Source organism: Cricetulus griseus, chromosome 4, assembly GCF_003668045.3.
Source record: "Cricetulus griseus strain 17A/GY chromosome 4, alternate assembly CriGri-PICRH-1.0, whole genome shotgun sequence".
In the NCBI taxonomy this organism is placed as follows: domain Eukaryota; kingdom Metazoa; phylum Chordata; class Mammalia; order Rodentia; family Cricetidae; genus Cricetulus; species Cricetulus griseus.
Window position 1 is genome coordinate 235,444 of NC_048597.1, and position 20,241 is coordinate 255,684.

Below are 20,241 nucleotides of genomic sequence, written 5' to 3' on the forward strand. Positions count from 1 at the left end.
GGAGACCACAGGTGGCTAACATTTGGGGTACACTTACCTGAGTGTGGGGTTCTCTTTCTCAGGCAGTTGGACAGCAAGAATATTCCTACTAGAACAGGGAGGAAAACTGGTGTAGCTAGCCCTAGAATTTACTACAACAGCACACACCTGGGTGGTGGTGGAGGGACACTTATGTGAACTCATGTCTTCTTGCTGACAGTGTGCCCCTTTGAGCAGGTGGATGGTGAGTACCGCTATCGCTGTGGCAGCTGTGGGAAGACTTTCCGCATGGAGAGTGCCCTGGAGTTCCACAACTGTAGGACAGGTGAGGCCCCTGCCCCCGGCCACCTGCCCTGTGTGTGAGGAGGAAGGGTCCCGCTGAGCAGACAGCTAGCTGCCTTGGCATCTTCCTGATCCTCTTGCCTCAAGGAATGTAAGGAATAAAAGTGTTCAGCCACTAGATAAGACTAAAGCAACTTTCCTTTTGTCAGGGAGGGATGGGTTGTCTCATGTCAGTTATACATTCTTAGACACTGACTGAGGCCACACTGTTGCAAGACCTTCATCCTTGCTGACAGGGTGAGCAACAGTGTTGGGGTTGTTCTAGAAGTGTGTGAGAGAGAAATGCAACAGTAAGGCTTAAGATGGGAAAGCCATTCCTCCCCCCATCAGTCTCCTGCAACTGTGTCCCCTGTTGGCACCCAGACAGGGATTTTGTTGCCGCCTGGCCCAGCTTGTTACAGCCTGTGCCTGCTTCCATCTGCCACTCTCCAAAAGGAAAGTGGAAGCCTGCTTTCTACGAAGCCTGAAGCTGCTATGTTTTGAGCTGTCCGTGCTGTGGAGACAGCTGTGGTTGTGGAGCCCAGGGTGCTCTCAGGCAATGTGTCTTGGGCCAGTTTATAGCTGGCCAGTGTAAGTTGGCAGCAGGTAGGCCGAGGGGTGGGAACTCCCTGAGGCCTGAATGCCCCTGCTCTAGAGAGGGAGCCCTGTGTCCATGAGTTTCCAGGCATTGACCTTGCAGCCAAGTCACCAGAGGGAGTGTATTGGGGAGATCACCAGTGCCTTGGTATTCTTCCCCTTTCTAGGACTCAGAAAATGAGGCAGTGGCAATTAATGTAGAGACCTACAAGTCAGCCTGTGACACTCTCCACTTCTGTGGTCATATGTCTGCCCATTCTTTTGCTCACTTGTGGGTATCGGAGTCTATATCAATTTTTTTCTTTTCTGTGTCTGGCTGATTTCTTCTGTCTTCAGCATGGTGTCTTGCTCACTGTGACAAAGCTGTTCTGAAGGTCAGGCCAGGCAGGTTTCTGGAGGATGCCTGTCAATTACGTACCACCTGGGGGAGTGTGCACCTAACCAGCATTGGTAGCCTGAGCCCTCTACCTTCCTTGTCTTGGTGTGCCTATAAGAATATGGGCATACTCCTAGTTGTTTGCATTTGTTGCAGCCTCAGGCATACTCTGGGGTTAGTGCCACCTTCCCATTGTTCGTCAAGGAGAAGCAGAGTGAGGTGAGAGAACCCCAGCTTGATGTCAGGGTTGCATTAGAAACTCAAAAGCATTTGTTCCCATTTAAGGTTTAATGATTTCTCTAAATGAATGGAACAGAAAATGAAGAAGCACTTGCTGTGGGCTGGTCAGAACTGTCAAACCAGACACTTGTCTTTGCTAGGTGGTCATGGCAGTGATGAACTACAAGCAGCTTCTCCCCTGAGACTGATTTCAAGGCTGGAAGCTGATAATGAAAATGAACTGTTAGCCTTGAGACCCCATGGCAGCCTATTTACATGCTCTCATGCCTTTTGTGGCATGAAGCTAGTAGAATGTTCATCCTCAAAGGATTTATACAGAGGGTACTGGGTGCTTTAAGTGTGTAGTGGGTGGATGTTTCTCCAGCCCATTCTGTCAGACCTGTTTCTGTGTCCCCCTGTGCATTGGTATCACTCTCAGCTACATGTTTGCTGTGCTGCCTTAGAGCCTAAAGAGGGTGCTAGCAGGTAGCAAGGCCAAAGCCAAGCCCCCAAAATATAACCTCCTGGCAGTTTGGCTCCCTAGCAATCCACTCTTGTCCTCTCAGTACCGAAACCTGTTGTTTTTAACAAAATCTCAATTGTTCAATTTTACCAATAAAGACTTAGGAGACAGATGCTGGAGTGAAAGCCTGCCAGCTCAGAGATGCAGAGAAAGCACCCAGCTGGCTTTCTTTCTCCGCTGAGATCCCAGAAGCTCTCCTTCCCCTACTCTGCCTCCAACCAACCTCCTCAAACTGAATGTCCCTCCCTTCTACTTCCTGTGGATCTCTCTATCCATCCTCCTGACTTCCTCTTACTTTCTCCTGTTTTTTTTCTTTTTTTCTTAATCCTATGTTGACTTCCTGTCAACTGGTTGCTCCACCTCTTGACCTATGGTTTACTTTAAGCTCTTGGCCTAAAGGTGTGCTAGGGCTGAGCAACACCACAACTAGAAACAGGTTTTTCCAGATTGATAATGCAATCTCAGTGTTCACAGTGTGATCAAATATCCTGCAACATTAGTCCCTCATTATTTACCAGATCCTGGAGCATTTGCCTTTGGGCTTTGGTGTCACTACATACCTCCATAGTGACTGGATTAGGCATGGGGGTAGGAGGGGTGTGTGGTCATTCTAGGACTAGATGTCTGAGTTCTTGCACCTGGTGATGTTATTAAGGTGTGTACGATGGATCATCTTTGTTGACTGTGTGGGTGATCAGCACAGAAAACAGTTGGAAGTAGGGTCTCCTTCCACATACAAGGAGGGCCTCACAGGGAGAGCATTAGAGCCCAAGCCAGCAATGTTGCTTTCTATGGTTACCAATGTTGTTCTGAAGAAGGCTCACCTGTGATGTTCAGACACTCATCTGTACTGTGAGCACCTGCCCAGGAGAGAGGCCCACCCGTGCTGCAAATGTAGTGGGATTAGCAGACCTACTCTATAATACAGCCAAATGAGAAAGAGGGTTAAATCATATGAATAACATTTCACCTTGGGAAAGTGAGTTGCATAGTAGGATTGCCAGGAGCAGGTCCAGATGTTCAGAGACTTACATAACACTTCTGGTCCATGCCTTTGCAAGAGGAGCCAGCCTGCTGTGGGGGGAGCTTTAGCTAGGCCACTGCTTCCTGTGCTGTGCTGCCCTGTCCCCAAGTGTGGTACCCACTAAGGCCTTGATTCCCTTTCTCACCCCTCCCTGCTCAGATGCCAGGCACATAGCCCTGCCTTGTGTCTTTATCCCCCTGTCAGGAAGAGATAAAGGTGGCTGGTTTTCTTCAGGTTTAGGTGGGTTTATCTTTAACTGGCTACACATGGAATCTCCTGAGTGGAGCTAGTGACTTCTGCAGTAATGGGATCTCACCTCAGTCATACTACTTCAACTTCAAGGGGCATTGGCATCTCAGCCACACCTTGGTTACCACAACTGAGTAGGGGTCAAGGTTAGACTCTAGTGGAATGTATGGAGGCCAGGGATGTAACACCCCCTGGGTCTAGGGAACTCCCAAGCAGAATGATTTGCTCGGATGTCAACAATGAATGCCTGACAAGTGAGGTCCCAAGCTATCTGTAGAGACTTCTCTCCACAGACAGGAGGACAGTGGTAGATGTCTGATGGGCAGTGGCTATGTAGACTGAGGGCTTCATTGGAAAACATTTGCTGAATCTAGAGGCATTCTGGCCTAGGGACCTTTGCTCCTGAAAGAAGTGGTGACACATCTGTCACCTGCTATCATACACATCTGCGGCCATGATTCAGGAAAGAGCAAGTGATTTTGAGAACTGGCTCACAAAGAGGCCAGGTACCCAATGGATGTGGGGCAGGCACTGCAGACACCAAGCAGAGGGGATAGGGGCAAATGGTAGAGTAGACTTTCAGAGGCCAGAACTACAACTGGCCTGGCTGCCTTCCAGAGGTCCCTGAAGTGGGGACCAGGATGCAGGATGCTGATGTCTTGCAATGTGAGCATGTGTGTGCATGTGCTGTGTTGAAAGAGGGTGAAGATGGGTGTGAATGCAGTGTGTGTTCATGTGTATACATACATGTGCATGTGTATTTGTGGGGTATGTCTGGAATGAACGGGGAACATGTGCTTGTGTCGTTGAATGAGTATGAAGGGTGTGTCTGCTGAAGGGAGGCCTAGGTCCAAGAAAGTTCTTCAGGAAGGTGGAGAAGTTGGGGGTGTTGCTGTAGGGGGTGCTGTAAGAGGTAACCAGGCAGAGAAGAGGCAGGCCAGCCAGAGGCAATGTGCTAAAGAAACAGGAGAGCTTACTGAGGGCACAAGGAGGCCACTCCTGGGTCTCGGGAAGCTTGTAGTACATACAGATAGAGGGGAAGGAGCATGGAGAGCTGTTTTAGGCAGCTTTCCCCAGTGAGGAGAGCTGGTACACCAGTGTATATCTGTCGGTCTAGCTGAACACACACAGCTGATGAGCTCTGAGCCACAGAGCTCTGCTGGGCTCCTGCTTTGACTCCTCTTTTCACCCTGCTGAAGCACACATGCTGGAGCCTGGTCAGGGGTGATTTACCGCACATTGTATGTTTGTTTACTCTCTGGACAGATGACAAGACGTTCCAATGTGAGATGTGTTTCAGATTCTTCTCCACCAACAGCAACCTCTCCAAGCACAAGAAGAAACATGGGGACAAGAAGTTTGCCTGCGAGGTCTGCAGTAAGATGTTCTACCGAAAGGATGTCATGCTGGACCACCAGAGGCGGCATCTAGATGGTGAGCCTGGGGCCTGAGATGCCTTCCTTCTGACCTGGTGACCCTCTTCTCAATCCCAGGGGTCAGAGGATGGTGTTAACAGTACCATGATCGGAAGGAACAGTGGGGAACAAATAAGCACAGCTGGACTGCTCTGGGTGTTGGCTGTTAGGCAGTTGTTTGAAGTATTTCTTTAGAGAACTTTTTTAATATTGTGAAGAATGCATTTAGTGTGATAGAGTATAAGAAAGGCCAATATGGTGTCACGTGTGCAGCAGGCTCAGCCATGTAAATGGAGTGAAGTGTACTGGTGGGTAGGGGGCCATCAGTTTACACAGTAGGCTGGGTCAGAGAAAGACCCAGCAGAGTCACCTCTCTCTGCGCATGTGAGGCAGCAGCAAGGGTAGAATGAGAAGTGGGACAGCAGTTAATATCAGTATTCTAATTAAGGCCATCTTTATTTTCCCACTAAGAATCACAACCCCTTTGTCAGTAGCACTCACTCCTTGCTAGCATTTGAAAACACCATTTACAGAATGAATTCAGGCTGTGTAAAAAGTATAACTAGCAGATACATGTACATGCCTTTGTGAAAACAAGACCCGCTCACAAAGTTCCTGCACTTTGCTTTCCCCTGCCCTTTGGTTCCCTGTGGGTTCATAAAGACCTACAGCATGGTCCCATGAGATTCTTAGGAGTATACTCTGGGCCCCACACAGCCTCTGAGAACCATGGCAAATCACTAAACCTTAATTCTCCTGCCTGTCCAGTGGTGGTAATAATTGTTCCTCTTGAGGTCAGTGTCCTAGTTGAACCTGACCTGGCCTTGCGGTTCCTTCAGACCCAACACAGAGCAGTTGCTTAAAACCAAGGATGCTCTGAGCTCTGCCGAAAGTCCCTGCTTTCTGTGATGAACCTAGAGCTGGACTAGGTACACCACTCATATTTGTCATTTGTTTGTTTGGTTAGATGGAATTGTTTGGTTTGGCAAGGCGGGGGTAGGGGGTAGAGTTTCTCTGTATAACAGTTCTGGCTGTCCTAATAAGGCTCAGGGTTAGACCACTACCATGTGGCCAGATGATTCTTGCTATGTTGCCTATGAACTCAAGCAGCCTCTTGCATATCAGGTACCACAATACTTTCAGCATAGTTCCCTGGCAGTTCCGGGATTGTCTGACCTGTACCGTGTGGCCTCACACTTCCTGTCTGGTCTGTGTTTTCAGGTGTGCGGAGGGTGAAGAGAGAAGACTTGGAGGCCAGTGGGGAAAGCCTGGTCCGTTATAAGAAGGAACCTTCTGGATGCCCAGTGTGTGGCAAGGTAATGTTCTGCAGTTACTGTTGGTCTTGGATGTCAAGTCCCCACTCTCTAAGCTCAAGCTCAGAGCTGCAAACAGGGAGCATTGCCCAGGAAACTTGTAGGCATGCCCAGCCCACAGCCTGTAGTCCCCCTTGCACCTCCAGATAGCTGTGAATATAGCCCAATGTAAAATCATACATTTACAGCATAACACATGTCCTAGTTAAGTTTCTGTTGCTGTGGTAAACTGTGACCAAAAGCAACTTGAAGGGGAAAGAATTGTTTACAGTCCATCATGAGGGGAGATCAGGGCAGGAACTCAGTCAGGAACTAGAAGCAAGAACTAAAGCAGAGGCCATGAATGAGTGCTGCTTACTGGCTTGCTCTCCATATCTTGCTCAGCTTGCTTTCTTATAGCACCCAAACCCACCAACCTAGGGGTGGCACTGCCCACAGTGAGCTAGAGTCTTTCATCAGTAATTATCAAGAATGCCTCCACAGACTTTCCCACAGGTCAGTCTGTCAGAGCAGACTCTAGCTTATGCCAAATTGACTGGAAAACTAACCAGCACAAAGAGGGTTATTTTTTGGCTTTTACTTATACTGTGCAGTTCTTAAGTGTGAACTTTGTAGACAATAACCATGTTTCAGTGTCAAAAGGTTAGACACACCTGCTAGGGCAGCAGTGTTCAGGGACTACAAGTATACATCACTTGTTTTTAACTGAAGTGTCCCTCAGATCGCACATTGGGCGTTTTGGTCCCTGCCACCTGGGATGGGTTTCCAATAAGTCTGTGGAGGAGTGGTGGTGTGTGTGTGTGTGTGTGTGCATGCGTGCGCGTGTGCATGCGTGCGCATGTGTGCGCACCTTCTGCTTTATGGGGCATGCTGTCCTTATAAGTGTCTGGACCTTGTCTTCATATCCACATTGAAGAAGCAAGATGTCCTGGGGCTTTATGCTGTCTATGCTGGCCACCCCTGCTCAGTGGCCAGGTAGTATTTTCTAAGTTAAGGGTATCCCACCCCATGGTGATCAGGTTAGGTTGTAGATGCTAAGTGTTCTTGACTGGACAGCCTGTGCTGTTGTGCAGGTGCATGATCTGCCCTGGCCTTGGCCATGTCTACAGTGCAGGCATCTGGAGCTCCCAGCCCCTGTCCTGGCTGCCACATACACATTGTCCCATTCTTCACACTTGAACCTCTGTTCCTAACTGGAAATGCCATTGCTTGTTCGTTAGACTCAACTCTGACAACTCTGGTAACTGGAGGTACTAGCTGTATCCCCAGTGGACTAGAAGTCATGTCCCTTACTGCACAGAGCACATACTGAGGATACAGGTTCTAGAAAGAGTTCTCTATGCAGATGTACACTCTGTGTATGTTGAGACCCAGGTGGCCTCTGGTGTTGCCTAGAGGAGGAGTTCCTGCTGAGCCTGTCCAAGCTACACAGGGAGCTACTGGCAGGGAGTACCATTGGCACCTAGGCACTCCCACATTGGGGAACCCATCTCCACTTGGCTGGCCACTCCTGACTGTGAACTTGTAGCAGCACTGCCAGATCCAATGATGCTTTTAAGGGGAAATGGAAAGCTCTGCTTTTGTGATATTTCCTGGTGACTTTGAACCCCCCCCAGAGCAAGCCAAAGCCTGTGGATCAGCAGAGCAGTGAAGCCATGTGGGGCCTTTAACCTTAAACTGTGGGTTTGGGGCCAGATGGTGCAGCGACAGGGAGGTGGAGCCCATGGCAATAGACAAATAGGTCCCAGGGCACCTCATCTGAGGAAAGGCCTGCCATTGGATGCTTCGTGATCAGTGGGGCTCCTGGGCCCCTGGTGATGGTTGCATATCTATCTGCCATGTAGACCCCATGTTCCCAGTCCCCCGCTCAGGGTTGGCTGTTACGTGGCTCTCAGAAGACTAGGGTGGATGCTTGAGTGACTCTGCATCCATCCCTCTAAGCTAGAAATAGAAAGCAACATGAAATGGTACTCAAACCAGGTTGAGTGTCTCTCTGGTATCTACATTGTGAAAATTGCAGGTATACCTGCATGGTTCAGCAGTAGGCTCTGTGCCAGTGGGCTGTTCAACTCAGTGTAAGCCTCTGCTGTGCTCTCATTGCAGCAGAGACTGGAAACAGTGTCCTGTATTGTGGTGTGAGTGGGCGTCTAAATCACTGTAAGTTTAGCCAGGTGGTGATGGTACACACCTTTTAATACCCATACTTGGGATTCAGAGACAGGTGGATCTCTATGAGTTCGAGGCCAGCCTGGTCTACAGAGCAAGTTCCAGGACAGCCAGGGTGGTTATACAGAGAAACCCTGTCTCACAGGGAGGGAGGGAGGGAGGGAGGGAGGGAGGAAGGAAGGAAGGAAGGAAGGAAGGAAGGAAGGAAGGAAGGAAGGAAGGAAGGAAGGAAGGACCATAAGTCTAGAAGAACTTGCTAGATGTTCTAGGCCTGGTAACAGCTTGTCCTGTAGTCCACAGGGATTGGCTCCTGCGTATATCCAATGACCTCCTCTCACTGCACTGGCTCCCTGTCCCCAGGTGTTCTCTTGCAGGAGCAACATGAACAAGCATCTGCTGACCCACGGTGACAAGAAGTACACCTGTGAGATCTGCGGGCGCAAGTTCTTCCGAGTAGACGTACTCAGGGACCACATCCATGTCCACTTCAAGGTGCAGGTCCCATGCGGGTGACACTCAGTGACCTGGCCTCCCCAGTTTTTGTGTTAACTTTTATGCTTCAGCAAAGCACATAGATGAAGCACTCACAACAGACCATACTTCACAGTTCTGGTGTTGGGAAGTGTCTGTGGAGGGCTTCCTCATTCATATATCACCTCCTCACTGTGTCCTCACATGGTGAAAGGATGAGCGTTATGGTCTGTCTTTTAAAGGCCCTAATCCTACTCACAGTACCCCACTGTCAGATCTTGTCATTCCCCACAGGGCCTGCTTTCTCACAATGTCACCTTAGGTGAAGTTTTAACACATGGACACTGGTGTTCAGATTGCTGCCAAGTCTTTCCGTAGCTGTCAGCATGACCACTGAAGGTTCTTCATACAGACTTCCACTGTCACACCTGCTGTAGAACCCAAACAGAGAATCTGTGCGCAGCCTGACAGATTACTCCTGGGCCTTTCCCAGGAGTATGGGTGTAAGGAAGGTGGCACTCTGCTGCCTCCCTGCCTTTAGGGAAAAGAAGAATTGTACTGGAGCCCTAGGGTAGAGAAAACTGGGTATGAGGACAGGTGGGAGAAGCATATTTCTGAATCAGAGGCCAAGTGTAAAGTAGAGAATAGTCCAGAGCAGTGCTGCAGCAGCCTGGGGTGTCCTCCGTTTTGCTAGGCAAGTAGCAGAATGACCCTAGAGCTGGTAAGTGCCTGTACCACAGGATGGCCAAGCCCAGTGCCATTTGAAGAGACATACATACAGCTCACTAGGCAAACCATTGATTCCCCAAAAGTACTGACCAGAGCCCCAGTGTATTGCATTAAAGGCTGGATTTGTGACCGTTCTTCAGGACATCGCACTAATGGACGACCACCAGCGGGAGGAATTCATTGGCAAGATTGGGATCTCCTCAGAGGAGAATGATGACAACTCTGATGAGAGTGCAGACTCCGAGCCACACAAATACAGCTGCAAGAGGTGCCAGGTACTAGCACCCCACTGTAAGCATGGCTGCAGGGGAGGGGCTTGTGACCGTTGAGCTGTGTGAAACCTACAGCTCTGTTTTGTCCATTTCCTCCACTAAAAAAGGTTGTCCCACGTCACTTGGCCTTAGGGATGGTAGCCTTGGGCCTCACACCCTCGAGAACCCACTTGTGGCTTGGTGTGCACATAAGCGGAGCTGCTGACTGGGGTGGGGCCCATGTCCTGGACACTGACCTAAGTAGCCTCACTGGCCTCAGACTGGAGACACCTTGCCCCAGCCAGCCTGAAGTTGCTCCGTGCTACACAAGGCAGGGTGCATGCTTTCAGGAAGGACAGTTGATTTCCAAGCAGCTCATGACCTGGGTTTCCAGCAGCCTCTCCTGTAAGCGGCATGTTTCTGTCTCATTGTCGTCACACACACACACCCCACCCCACCCATGAATAACTGACCCTCCCTTGGTGTCTGGCTGATTCAAGAGTAACAAAGATGCCCAGAGACGGCAGTGAGTCAGCAGCCTCCACCCTGTGTGCTTACAGCTCACCTTCGGCCGCGGGAAGGAGTATCTGAAGCACATCATGGAGGTACACAAGGAGAAGGGTCATGGATGCAGCATCTGCCACCGGCGCTTTGCACTCAAGGCCACCTACCATGCCCACATGGTCATCCACCGAGAGAACCTACCTGACCCCAACGTGCAGAAGTAAGGCTCTAGGGCTGTGAGGAAGAAGGGGACTCTTGAAAAGCCACAGTGCTCAGTCTGGCAAGTCACAATCACTGGGTCATCATGTGTCAGATAATTTGGGGCACTTGGCCTTCTAGGCCTCATTTCTCAACCTAATTTTTTTTCCCTACAGGATTCTAAAGTATGTTTAATGAGGGAGATTCGTAATTAGTGAGGTTAAGATATCCTTTATTAGCTAAACGCCAGCCAAACGCAAGCCAGAGCGTGCCAGGGGCAGCAAGGCAGGGAGGGAGGCCAGAGAGAAAGGGCTCCCATGTGCCTTGTCTGTCCCTTTAAACCCTGTATCGCATCACCCTGACCTCACCTGTAGCCAGCTTCTAGCAGGTGTGGCCTCCACGTCCCCTGCAGTATGTTGGCCTACTTGACAAGCCAGCATAATAACCTTTCTGCTGTAGCTAGGTTTTGTTAATGCTGCCCCATGTCAAGGGTCAGCCCATAACCAGGGCTATGTAGTGAGCAACTAGATGACTGGATCCATCTCCTAGAGCTGCCGTGACCAAGTACTTCATGTTTCAGAGGCCTGGAGCTTGGGATCCCATATTAAGTATCTTGGGGTTGGCTTCTCCTAAATTCTCCTTGATTAGCATGTGGCATCTTTTGTGCCCTCACAGACTCAGCCTTCTGTACATGTCTGTCTCTTATCTCTTCTTAAGGCCTGGAGTCACCATGATGACCCCATTTTACCTTGATCTGCTCTGTCAGTGCCTGTCTTCACCTATAGCCAACCACATTCTGGGCTAGGACTTTTAACAACAATTTGAGGGACACAATTCAGCCCATTACAGAAGCTGAGATCTATAACATCTTCTTGCCCTGCCTCCATTGATAAAGGAGCATTCACACATGCCCTTCATGGCTGAGCAGACCCTCATAGCAGACAAAGCCTTCATGGTGGACGAGTCTCCCAGGTCATGAGCCCCCTAGTGGGGCTCCTGAGGTTTGTTTCTACTTTCAGGTACATTCACCCCTGTGAGATCTGTGGGCGGATCTTCAATAGCATCGGGAACCTGGAGCGTCACAAACTCATCCACACAGGTAATGTGCTCCTGCAGTGATGTGTGGTGCCAGCTCACCTGCCCAGCAGCAGGACTCCTACCTGCTTCACTCTCCCTGGCTCCATGTACAGACAGCCACACCTTGACCCTAACACTGTATCCCCGTTTCTCCAGCTTTCATCCTGGCCTCCCCTGCTACGGGAGGGGAGCCTACAAAAAAGCCTACGGAAAAAAAAGCACATGTCTTCCCACCCATCTGTGTTCACTCCAAGTTCTCAGGGCCTTCCATGCCATGCTGAAAACTCCCATGGAACATATTGAAAAGGCAGCCCCACAGTGCTTCTAGCAGAGACCTCTTTCTGAGACCTCTTGCTGGCTAAGGCTTTCAAGCACTGCTGTGTTTGTTTGCAGGTGTGAAAAGCCATGCCTGTGAGCAGTGTGGGAAGTCCTTCGCCAGGAAAGACATGCTAAAAGAGCACATGCGTGTGCACGACAACATCCGGGAGTACCTGTGTGCTGAGTGTGGGAAAGGTGAGTGGGTGCCTGGAGCCCTAGGAGGTCCCTCAGAGCCACAGGGTGTCCCCTGGAGCCATGGAACATTTCAGTCCACTAGAGCATGTTCAGCCATGCATCCAGCTTGCTTATGATCACTACACTTGTAGACCTGAACCTAGACATAGCCTGCGCCCATGGCAGTGGGTGGCTACTAGGAATCATGAGTCTTCTTGCCAAAGGGGGCCGGGATCCCAGGCACAGGAAACTGTCTTTCTCAAAATTACATCGTGTTCCACAAAATCATCCACAAGACACTTCGATAGCCTACAAAAAAAAGCCGTATGTTTCAAGTTGTGTTGTTGGAGATAGGGTCCACATAGCCCAGGCTAGCCTCCTGCTCCATGTGTAACCAAGGATGACCTTGCATAGAGCCTCTCTCCCCAAGTCCCTTCCTGCCTGGTTCTGCGTATCTCTCACTTGTCTTTCCATGTACCATGTGGGTTCTCTCATCCCCCAGTCTCACTTAGAACAGAAGTCTTATGAAGCCAGGGGGCTCTGTCTATCATATCACCTGGTCTCTAATGCCTGGTACATAAATAGTCAGGGCATAGCAGTTATGAGCATGAATGAATGAGACCATGGATAGGTGTTGGAACTGCGAGGGTGAGATTTATACTGACTGACTTCAGTCCTTTGCAAGACACACAGACGAGCAGTGGCAAGCAATGATAGTGGGTGACACTGTTTTGAACAGAGCCTAGATGTGATGGAGGCAGGGCCAGAGAGGGATCAAGAACAGGCCAGTTATCTAAAATAGTCAGCAGGGTAGTCTGATAGATCTCTCATCACCTGTGGTTTTTGTCCCTGTGTGGTGGTGGTGGGTGTGACATTTTTAACTTGAGGGTTGGAAGGAGGGGAAAATTAAGGTAAAATAGTTCTTCCACAGTCAGAAAGGCCTGGCACTTTAGCCAGCCAGGGACTGACAGCTGGGAGACTCAGGGTGGAACTTGTGTGCCCCCTGCAGTCTCTGATTTGACCAGCTCTATGGCCCAGCTGGGTTGTGTGAAGTCATCTCTCCACACTGAGATAGGTGAAGATGAGTAGTGACAAATGGGTCTGGGTGGGCTATTGTCCAGTTGAGGTTGGAGACCAGAGTGGCTCTGAGCCCACTGCTCCCACCCAGGGTGGCACACTGCTGGTTTGTCCACTGGCAGGGAGGGGGTGCATCTAAGGACAGCAGCCTGCATTGATGTGTGAGCACTCTGGGTGCACTGTGATGCTGCCAGTGTCACTGCCAACCACCCAGCGGGGCCTTGACTAGATGAGGATGCTGCACCCTTTCCCTCACTATCAGTCTGAAGTCATGGCTTTGGATTGTTTCAATGCCTAAGACTGGCAGCAACAAGTTAAAAATAATGGTCTGATGAGATGGCGTGGTGGTGGGTAGAGGTGCTCAGACACAGGCATAATGACCTGAGTTTGGTTCCTGCATCCTGCAAGGTGGCAAGAACTGACTCTTGAGAGTTGTCCTCTGACCTTGTATGTTCCTACACTCACTTCATTTTCTCTGTGTGTCTTTCGCACTTACATACATACATACACACACACACACACACACACACACACACACACACTTTTTTTTTAAAGAAAGTTTTTTGTTTGTTTTTTTGAGACAGGGTTTCACTCTGGCTGTCCTGGAACTCACTCTTTAGACTAGGCTGGCCTCAGACTCACAGAGATAAACCTGCCTTTGCATCTTGAGTGCTAGGATTAAAGGTGTGTGTCACCACTGCCCGGCAAGAATGGCTTTTTTTAAAAAAATTAATTAAACGTGGATCTGATGTCCTCATCGGGACAGATAAGAAGCCCTAGTCATCCTGTACATCTCACTGCATCATCTCAGGCACCATTGTTCACACACTGCCATAGTGTGTCACAATAAATCTCTAGTGGTCTCCTGAGGTGCTAATTTTGTGGGTCCTTCGTCTGGTGGAGTAGGACCTTCTGAGGCGAGGCCACAGCCTATCTCTCCCAAGCCAGTTCTGTGTCTGTGGAAATTGTGCCCACTGGGTTCAGGTGGGTGCTTCAGGGGAGTGGAATGGGACCCAAGCGCCCTGGGGCAAGTTCTGGGGAGTCTGGCACTCATGCAGATCTGCTTCCTGTAGGCATGAAGACCAAGCACGCTCTGCGCCACCACATGAAGCTACACAAGGGCATCAAGGAGTATGAGTGCAAAGAATGCCACCGCAAGTTTGCCCAGAAAGTCAACATGCTCAAGCACTACAAGCGGCACACAGGTGTGTCCTGTCCCAGTTCTGCCCAGTCGGCAAAACCAAATGGCCCTAGTGTCTGTGCCAGGCACCTTTTTATGAGTTTGCCAATGTCATTGGCTGGACCCTTGAAAATCATAGCCACTTACGGGAGTACCTCATGTCTGCAAAGGATCACAAACCATACTGCCACCAGTGTGAGATCTTTTTTTTCCATGTCTCTCTAGGGGTTTGTGGTTGTTGGTTTGGTTTGGTTTGGTTTTAGTTTTCAAGACAGGGTTTCACTGTGTAGCCCTGGCTGTTCTAGAACTTACTCTATAGACCAGGCTGGCCTGGAACTCACAGAGATCCACTGGAACTACTAAGCAAAGAATCTGTGTCCTAAATATGGAAATTCTTGTTTCTAGAAGCATCTGCTAAAAGTCCAACCTGAACTTCCCTACTGACTCTCAGGATTTTTTTTTTTTTCACTATGCAAAGTGGCAGACTTCATAACATTTTCCTACATATAGACGATGTATGTTTTCATGATTTCTTCCCCAGTGGATAAATATTGTTGGTGTGTGTGTGCATGCATGCGTGTGTGCATGTGTGTGTGTTTCTCCCTCCTCCCCAGAGGCTGGCCTTGGACTCAAGATGACCTGGAACTCCTGGATCCTCCTGTCTCTGCTATCTGAGTACTAGATTACTGGTGTGCACTCTACACCTGGTTTATGCAGTACACAGGGTCAGACCTAAGGCTTTGTTCATGACAGGTGAGCACTCTGCTCACTAAACTACATCCTCAACCTTCAGTTCTTTGTATGTGCATTTTTATGTGTTGTCTGTGTGTGTGTGTGTGTGTGTGTGTGTGTGTGTGTGTTATGTAATTCTAATTCTCTGTCAGTTCAGAAGATCTTAATGGAGCCTTCAGGCTTCCCCACATGGAGACATGCAGTATACAAATAGGAATGATTTGACTTTCATAATTTCTGTATGCTTGTTTTTTGCTTCTCTCTTGCCTATTGGCTGTGCTAAAACTTGAGGTGCTATCGTGACTACAAGCATGGGAACAATGCCTTGAGTCCTTTCAGATTATAGTAGAGCTTGCTTCCAGTGTCTCCCTTTTGGTACAGTGCTGGCTCTGGGTTTACCATGCATAACTTCATGTTGCGGTACAATCCTTCTCACCTGCGTTGTTAACATTTTGAAGGTATGTTTGATGTTATCAAATGCTTTTTCTGCACCTATTTGAGAGCATCATGAGAGTTTATGTCTGCTGATATTTGGTCCCTTCATTCTGTTGATGTGCCACAGCACATTTGCCCATTTGCATAGGTTGAATCATCCTTGCATCCTGGGATGGATTGTGCTTTACCTTGCTCGTGCCATGGATGTGCTGGCAGACAGTGGAAAAAAATCCCTGGCTCTTTGTGTGACCACAGCAGCTCTGCTGTCTCTCATGGAAACATTCCCATTCTTGCCTTGGGTCCTGACTTTCTCTTGCTGTTTAATCTCTTACAGCATGTCTCAGAAGCTACCCAAGGTCTTTTGAGTCTAAGTAGGGGTATAGGTGAATTACCCTGCATAGAGAAACTGTTGCTGTCTCCACCCCAGGTGCTCTTCTCTGTATCTGTGTTCTTGGGCCTTCCCAAATCTCTTCATTTTTAAAAATAGGAAGTGTCATATAAAAGGTTAAATTTTTGAGGTCACAATTTCTGGGCAAATTTGGGAATACTGATTTTTTTTTTAACTGTCTTCTGACAATGTACCATTCTCCTAAGGTGCTACAAATCCTGAAGAATGAGAGTCCTCTCTGTATCCTTAAACTAAAAACTCACTAAGCATGTGATATCGTACATGACTTTTCCTGCAGGAATTAAAGACTTCATGTGCGAATTGTGTGGGAAGACATTCAGCGAGAGGAACACGATGGAGACCCACAAGCTCATCCACACAGGTAACTGAGTCCCAAGGACGATTCAGGCTGTCCGAATATGCAGGGATGAGAGCACCAACTCTGTTTCATAAACACATGCGGAATAGGACTCCCTTGGTTTAATGCAGCCCCTTGGCCTCTACACCCCACTGTGCCTTTCCAGTGTCTGTTCTTCAAGGACAGAGGTCACTTGTTCCTGCTAGTCTTGGGCATTGGTATCCAACTTGTCTGACCAGGTGATGGCTCCCTACAGGAGCAGAGGGTGTGGTAGATGCTTGGCTAAGGGGACTAACTGAAGCATTAGTGGCTCTCTGCTGACTTCCGTTTTTCTTTTCTACCCCACTTCCGTGTGTGAGAAGTAGGCAAGCAGTGGACCTGTTCTGTGTGCGACAAGAAGTACGTCACGGAATACATGCTGCAGAAACATGTTCAGCTCACCCACGACAAGGTGGAAGCACAGAGCTGCCAGCTGTGTGGCACCAAGGTGTCCACCAGGGCCTCCATGAGCAGACACATGCGGCGCAAGCACCCTGAGGTTAGCCTGCTGGGAGCTGGTTTCCATCTCTCCGTAGCATGGCCTGGCTCCACGGTGGGCTTGGGGTGCCATAGAGCCCTGGTCTTACGTGTGAACTGTGTCATCTTTTTTCTTTCTTCCTGAGACAGGATCATGCATAGCTCAGACTGGCCTAGAACTCACTATGTATCTGAGGGTGACTTTGAACTTGTGATCCTTCTACCACTTCTGAGTGCTGGGATTGCAGGCATGAATCACCACACCTGGTTTTATGTGGTGCTGAGCCTTGAACCCAGAGCTTCGTGCATGCTAGGCAAACACTCAGTAAACTGAGCCCCAGCCCAACCACCTTCTTCTCACAACAACAAAACTAGATAAATAAAGTTACTAGACCCCTAAAAGGGCAACTTTCTGAGCATGAGGGTCACAAAAGAAGTTGTAGGCAAATGTAAGTGAACACCTTTGTGAGCTTTATTCCCTTTAATAGATACAGACTTAGCATCGGTAGGATTTAGACACCAATTACGAAGATAAGCAGGGAGTGTCAGCAGCTGACTAGTGTTGCTTGCCATGCATAGGTCACTGGGACTGGTAGGAGGCCATATGGACTCATAGGGCAGTTCATGGAGTGAGTGTTGCATGCTAAGAACCCTTGTGACTGGGGCTGATAAAGGAAAGGCAGGACCAGGCCCTAGCTTTGTTACAAAGCTGACATGCACATAGCTGCATGCAGTAGGCTAAAGGGTACAGTGTTAGATCCACAAAAACCTGCGTTGGTGGTTCCTTGTAGGACAGGCTTACTGCTCTGTGTCGTGGCTCTCTTAGCTCCCTGTGATGACAGAGGGTGCACTGACATCACACTGAGAGCATATGTCATGGAAGCCATAGAAGGAGGAAGCACTCCATCTAAAGACAGGTGCCATAATTGGCAGACAGGTACCCGGTGTTCCCACCAGGCCAGAGATCACTGTAGAGGCTTGAGATGGCGGTCAGAGAACAGGGTTGGGGTGCCCTGGAGAGCATTCTAGAAATAGTTTCAAAGTCGGACCTAAGTCTAGGAGTCAAAAGCAGAGGTGAGTTGTCAATTAGCTGCCAGCCCCCTGCAGCACTGGCCCTTGCACAGTGAGTTTGGACTCCTAGTGCATAATCAGGGCAGCCATTGGGTAGGCACATCAACCCTACTCACTCCCCCCTGCCCCTTCCAGGTCCTCGCTGTGCGGATTGATGATCTGGACCACCTCCCTGAGACCACTACCATCGATGCCTCCTCCATCGGCATTGTCCAGGTAAGCAGCACAGAACATGCCTGCAAGGCTGGAGTGTAAGGGGAGCAGACCACATATAGGAGCAGGCTACAGACACACACCATTGACCACACCTTACACATCAGCATAGTCTCACTGAGATTTGGTTGGCCTTCCTCCCAGAGCCTTTTAGACTATGTCTTTAAGTTTTGTTGTATTATCCGTGACTTCAAATGTTCAGATGCTGGTGTATGTATGTATGTGTGTATGTATGTACACATACACACATACATACATCTTAAGAAAACAGGTAGTGCTGGACGGTGGTAGCACACACCTTTAATCCCATCATTGGAGAGGCAGAGGCAAGTGGTTCTGAGTGAGTTCAAGGCCAGCCTGGTCTGCAGAGCTAGTTCCAGGATAGCCAGGGCTACACAAAGAAACCCTTTCTTGAAAAACTGAAAGGGAAAAACAGGTAGCTTGCAGGTCTGGAGAAATGGTTCACTGGTTAGGAACATTTATTGCTCTTTGAAAGGACTGGGTTCAGTTCTCAGCAACCATATGGTGGCTCACTGTTATCTGTAACTCTAGTTCTAGGGAATTCAATACCTTCTGATATCTGTGGGCACCAGGCACAGACATTGTGCACATATGTGTTCACATACATATATGCAAGCAACACTCATACACATAAAACAAATCTAAAAAAGATTTTTAATTGATCATTCCTAGAAAAATTTATTATGATTAAATTATCTTAAGCAAAATTAAACTTAACTTATATAATATATATATTATACATATACATATACATATATATGTTTGTATAATATAGTTATATATTATTATTATTATTATTATTATTATTATTATTATTATTATTATTATTTTAGACAGGGCCTCACTATGTATACTTGGCTGTCCTTGAACTATTAGAACTCACAGAACTCTACCTGCCTCTACTTCCCCAGTGCTGGGATTAAAAGTGTGTACCACCACACCAGGCCAAACCTAGATTTTAAAGGAACTTTTTCTCAATGCTTGTTTTGTTGTTGTTGTTGTTGTTGTTATTGTTGTTGATACAGGATCTCATGTTGTCCAGGTTGATCTTGAGCTTGCTATGGAACAGCCAAGGCTAGCCTTGAACTCCTGATCCTCCTGCCTCTTCCTCTCAAATGCTAAAATCCCAGGTGTGCACCATCATGCCTGGATATACTCAATATTGTTATGACACTTTTATTTTTAATCACAAAGAGAGTATATTACACTGTAAGTGTTTAAGACATTTGTACCCAAGTGCTTTTACTTGTGGTAATGAGTGTCCCACAAGTCCAGGTGGCTGTGTCTTATGGAATGAACAGATAGAATCCATACATAGCCCTTCTATGAGCCATTTATGTGCCTGACAATCATAGGTGAGGGTGGGAAAGAAGTCTCTCCATCACCATACTCTGACCAGCTCCTGGGAGGTCTCTCTGCCCCCAGGACCATAGGGATGCAGAGTACCAGTGACAGGACATGGCCACGCCCCATCTTGCAGACACGCTCAGAGTTGTATAAGGGAAAGGATAAACCTGAACAGAATGGAGCAGAAAATGCCTGCATAGTTTTAATCAGACATTTACATCTGATGTTGTTCCTGCTGTAGATAGTGGCTCACGAGCACTTTCCTTGATCTGAGCTCCCCATAAGGAAAATATGTTTCCTTTAATGATGTTTCTGTGTGAACACAAAGTAGCCATTTCCTGTGACAGCTTGATGCCCCCAGTGTGTGTGTCTGGGCAGTGAGTGATGCCCTGGCCCCCATCCAGATGTAACCCACTGCCCTGGTGGCTACTGACCCCAATCTCCTCACAGCCTGCACTGGGCCTGGAGCAGGAGGAGCTGGCAGAAGGTAAGCACGGGAAAGCTACCAAGCGCAGCCACAAGAGAAAGCAGAAGCCAGAGGAGGAGGCGGGGGCTCCAGTGCCCGAGGACACTACCTTCAGCGAGTACCCTGAAAAGGAGCCAGAGTTCACAGGCAGTGTGGGTGATGAGACAAATTCTGCTGTGCAGAGTATTCAGCAGGTTGGTTGGTACCTTTGTTTATATAAGAGGGGTAGCTCCTTCGTACTTGAGTTCTGCCAGGCATACATGTGGGTGTACACAGTGGTTCCAACTCTCGCCCTCACTTTCCATGTAGGCACTGTCTTGTGCCAGCTGTGACCTCCAGATAACACATGCCACATTAAGAACAGTGTGACCCTTTAGTACTGAGAGACTGAGACATGGCTCCCAATTGGGTGCCCCAAGGGACTCTCAAGGAGCAGGACCCGGACAGCCACCAGCCACTGAGCCAGCGTCTCTGCAGTCTCTGCTTTGCTTATCTTATATCACTCTGTCTTTTGAGCCCCCACTTCTCCCATG

The 20,241-nt window shown here is 48.7% G+C and overlaps 1 protein-coding gene across 5 annotated transcripts in view; it reads left to right on the forward strand.

The window, feature by feature from the left end:
- Nucleotides 1-20,241, forward strand: part of Prdm15 (PR/SET domain 15) — a 62,247-nt gene that overhangs the window by 38,271 nt on the left and 3,735 nt on the right. For all 5 annotated transcript variants that reach the window (XM_027415718.2, XM_027415719.2, XM_027415720.2 and 2 more), the window contains exons 11-23: nt 217-304; nt 4,555-4,722; nt 5,925-6,019; nt 8,543-8,674; nt 9,523-9,657; nt 10,194-10,357; nt 11,355-11,434; nt 11,806-11,925; nt 14,055-14,186; nt 16,015-16,098; nt 16,437-16,612; nt 17,797-17,877; nt 19,693-19,902. In XM_027415718.2, the coding sequence (XP_027271519.1) occupies nt 217-304; nt 4,555-4,722; nt 5,925-6,019; nt 8,543-8,674; nt 9,523-9,657; nt 10,194-10,357; nt 11,355-11,434; nt 11,806-11,925; nt 14,055-14,186; nt 16,015-16,098; nt 16,437-16,612; nt 17,797-17,877; nt 19,693-19,902 (1,665 nt within the window). The remainder of the gene's footprint in view (nt 1-216; nt 305-4,554; nt 4,723-5,924; nt 6,020-8,542; nt 8,675-9,522; nt 9,658-10,193; nt 10,358-11,354; nt 11,435-11,805; nt 11,926-14,054; nt 14,187-16,014; nt 16,099-16,436; nt 16,613-17,796; nt 17,878-19,692; nt 19,903-20,241) is intronic.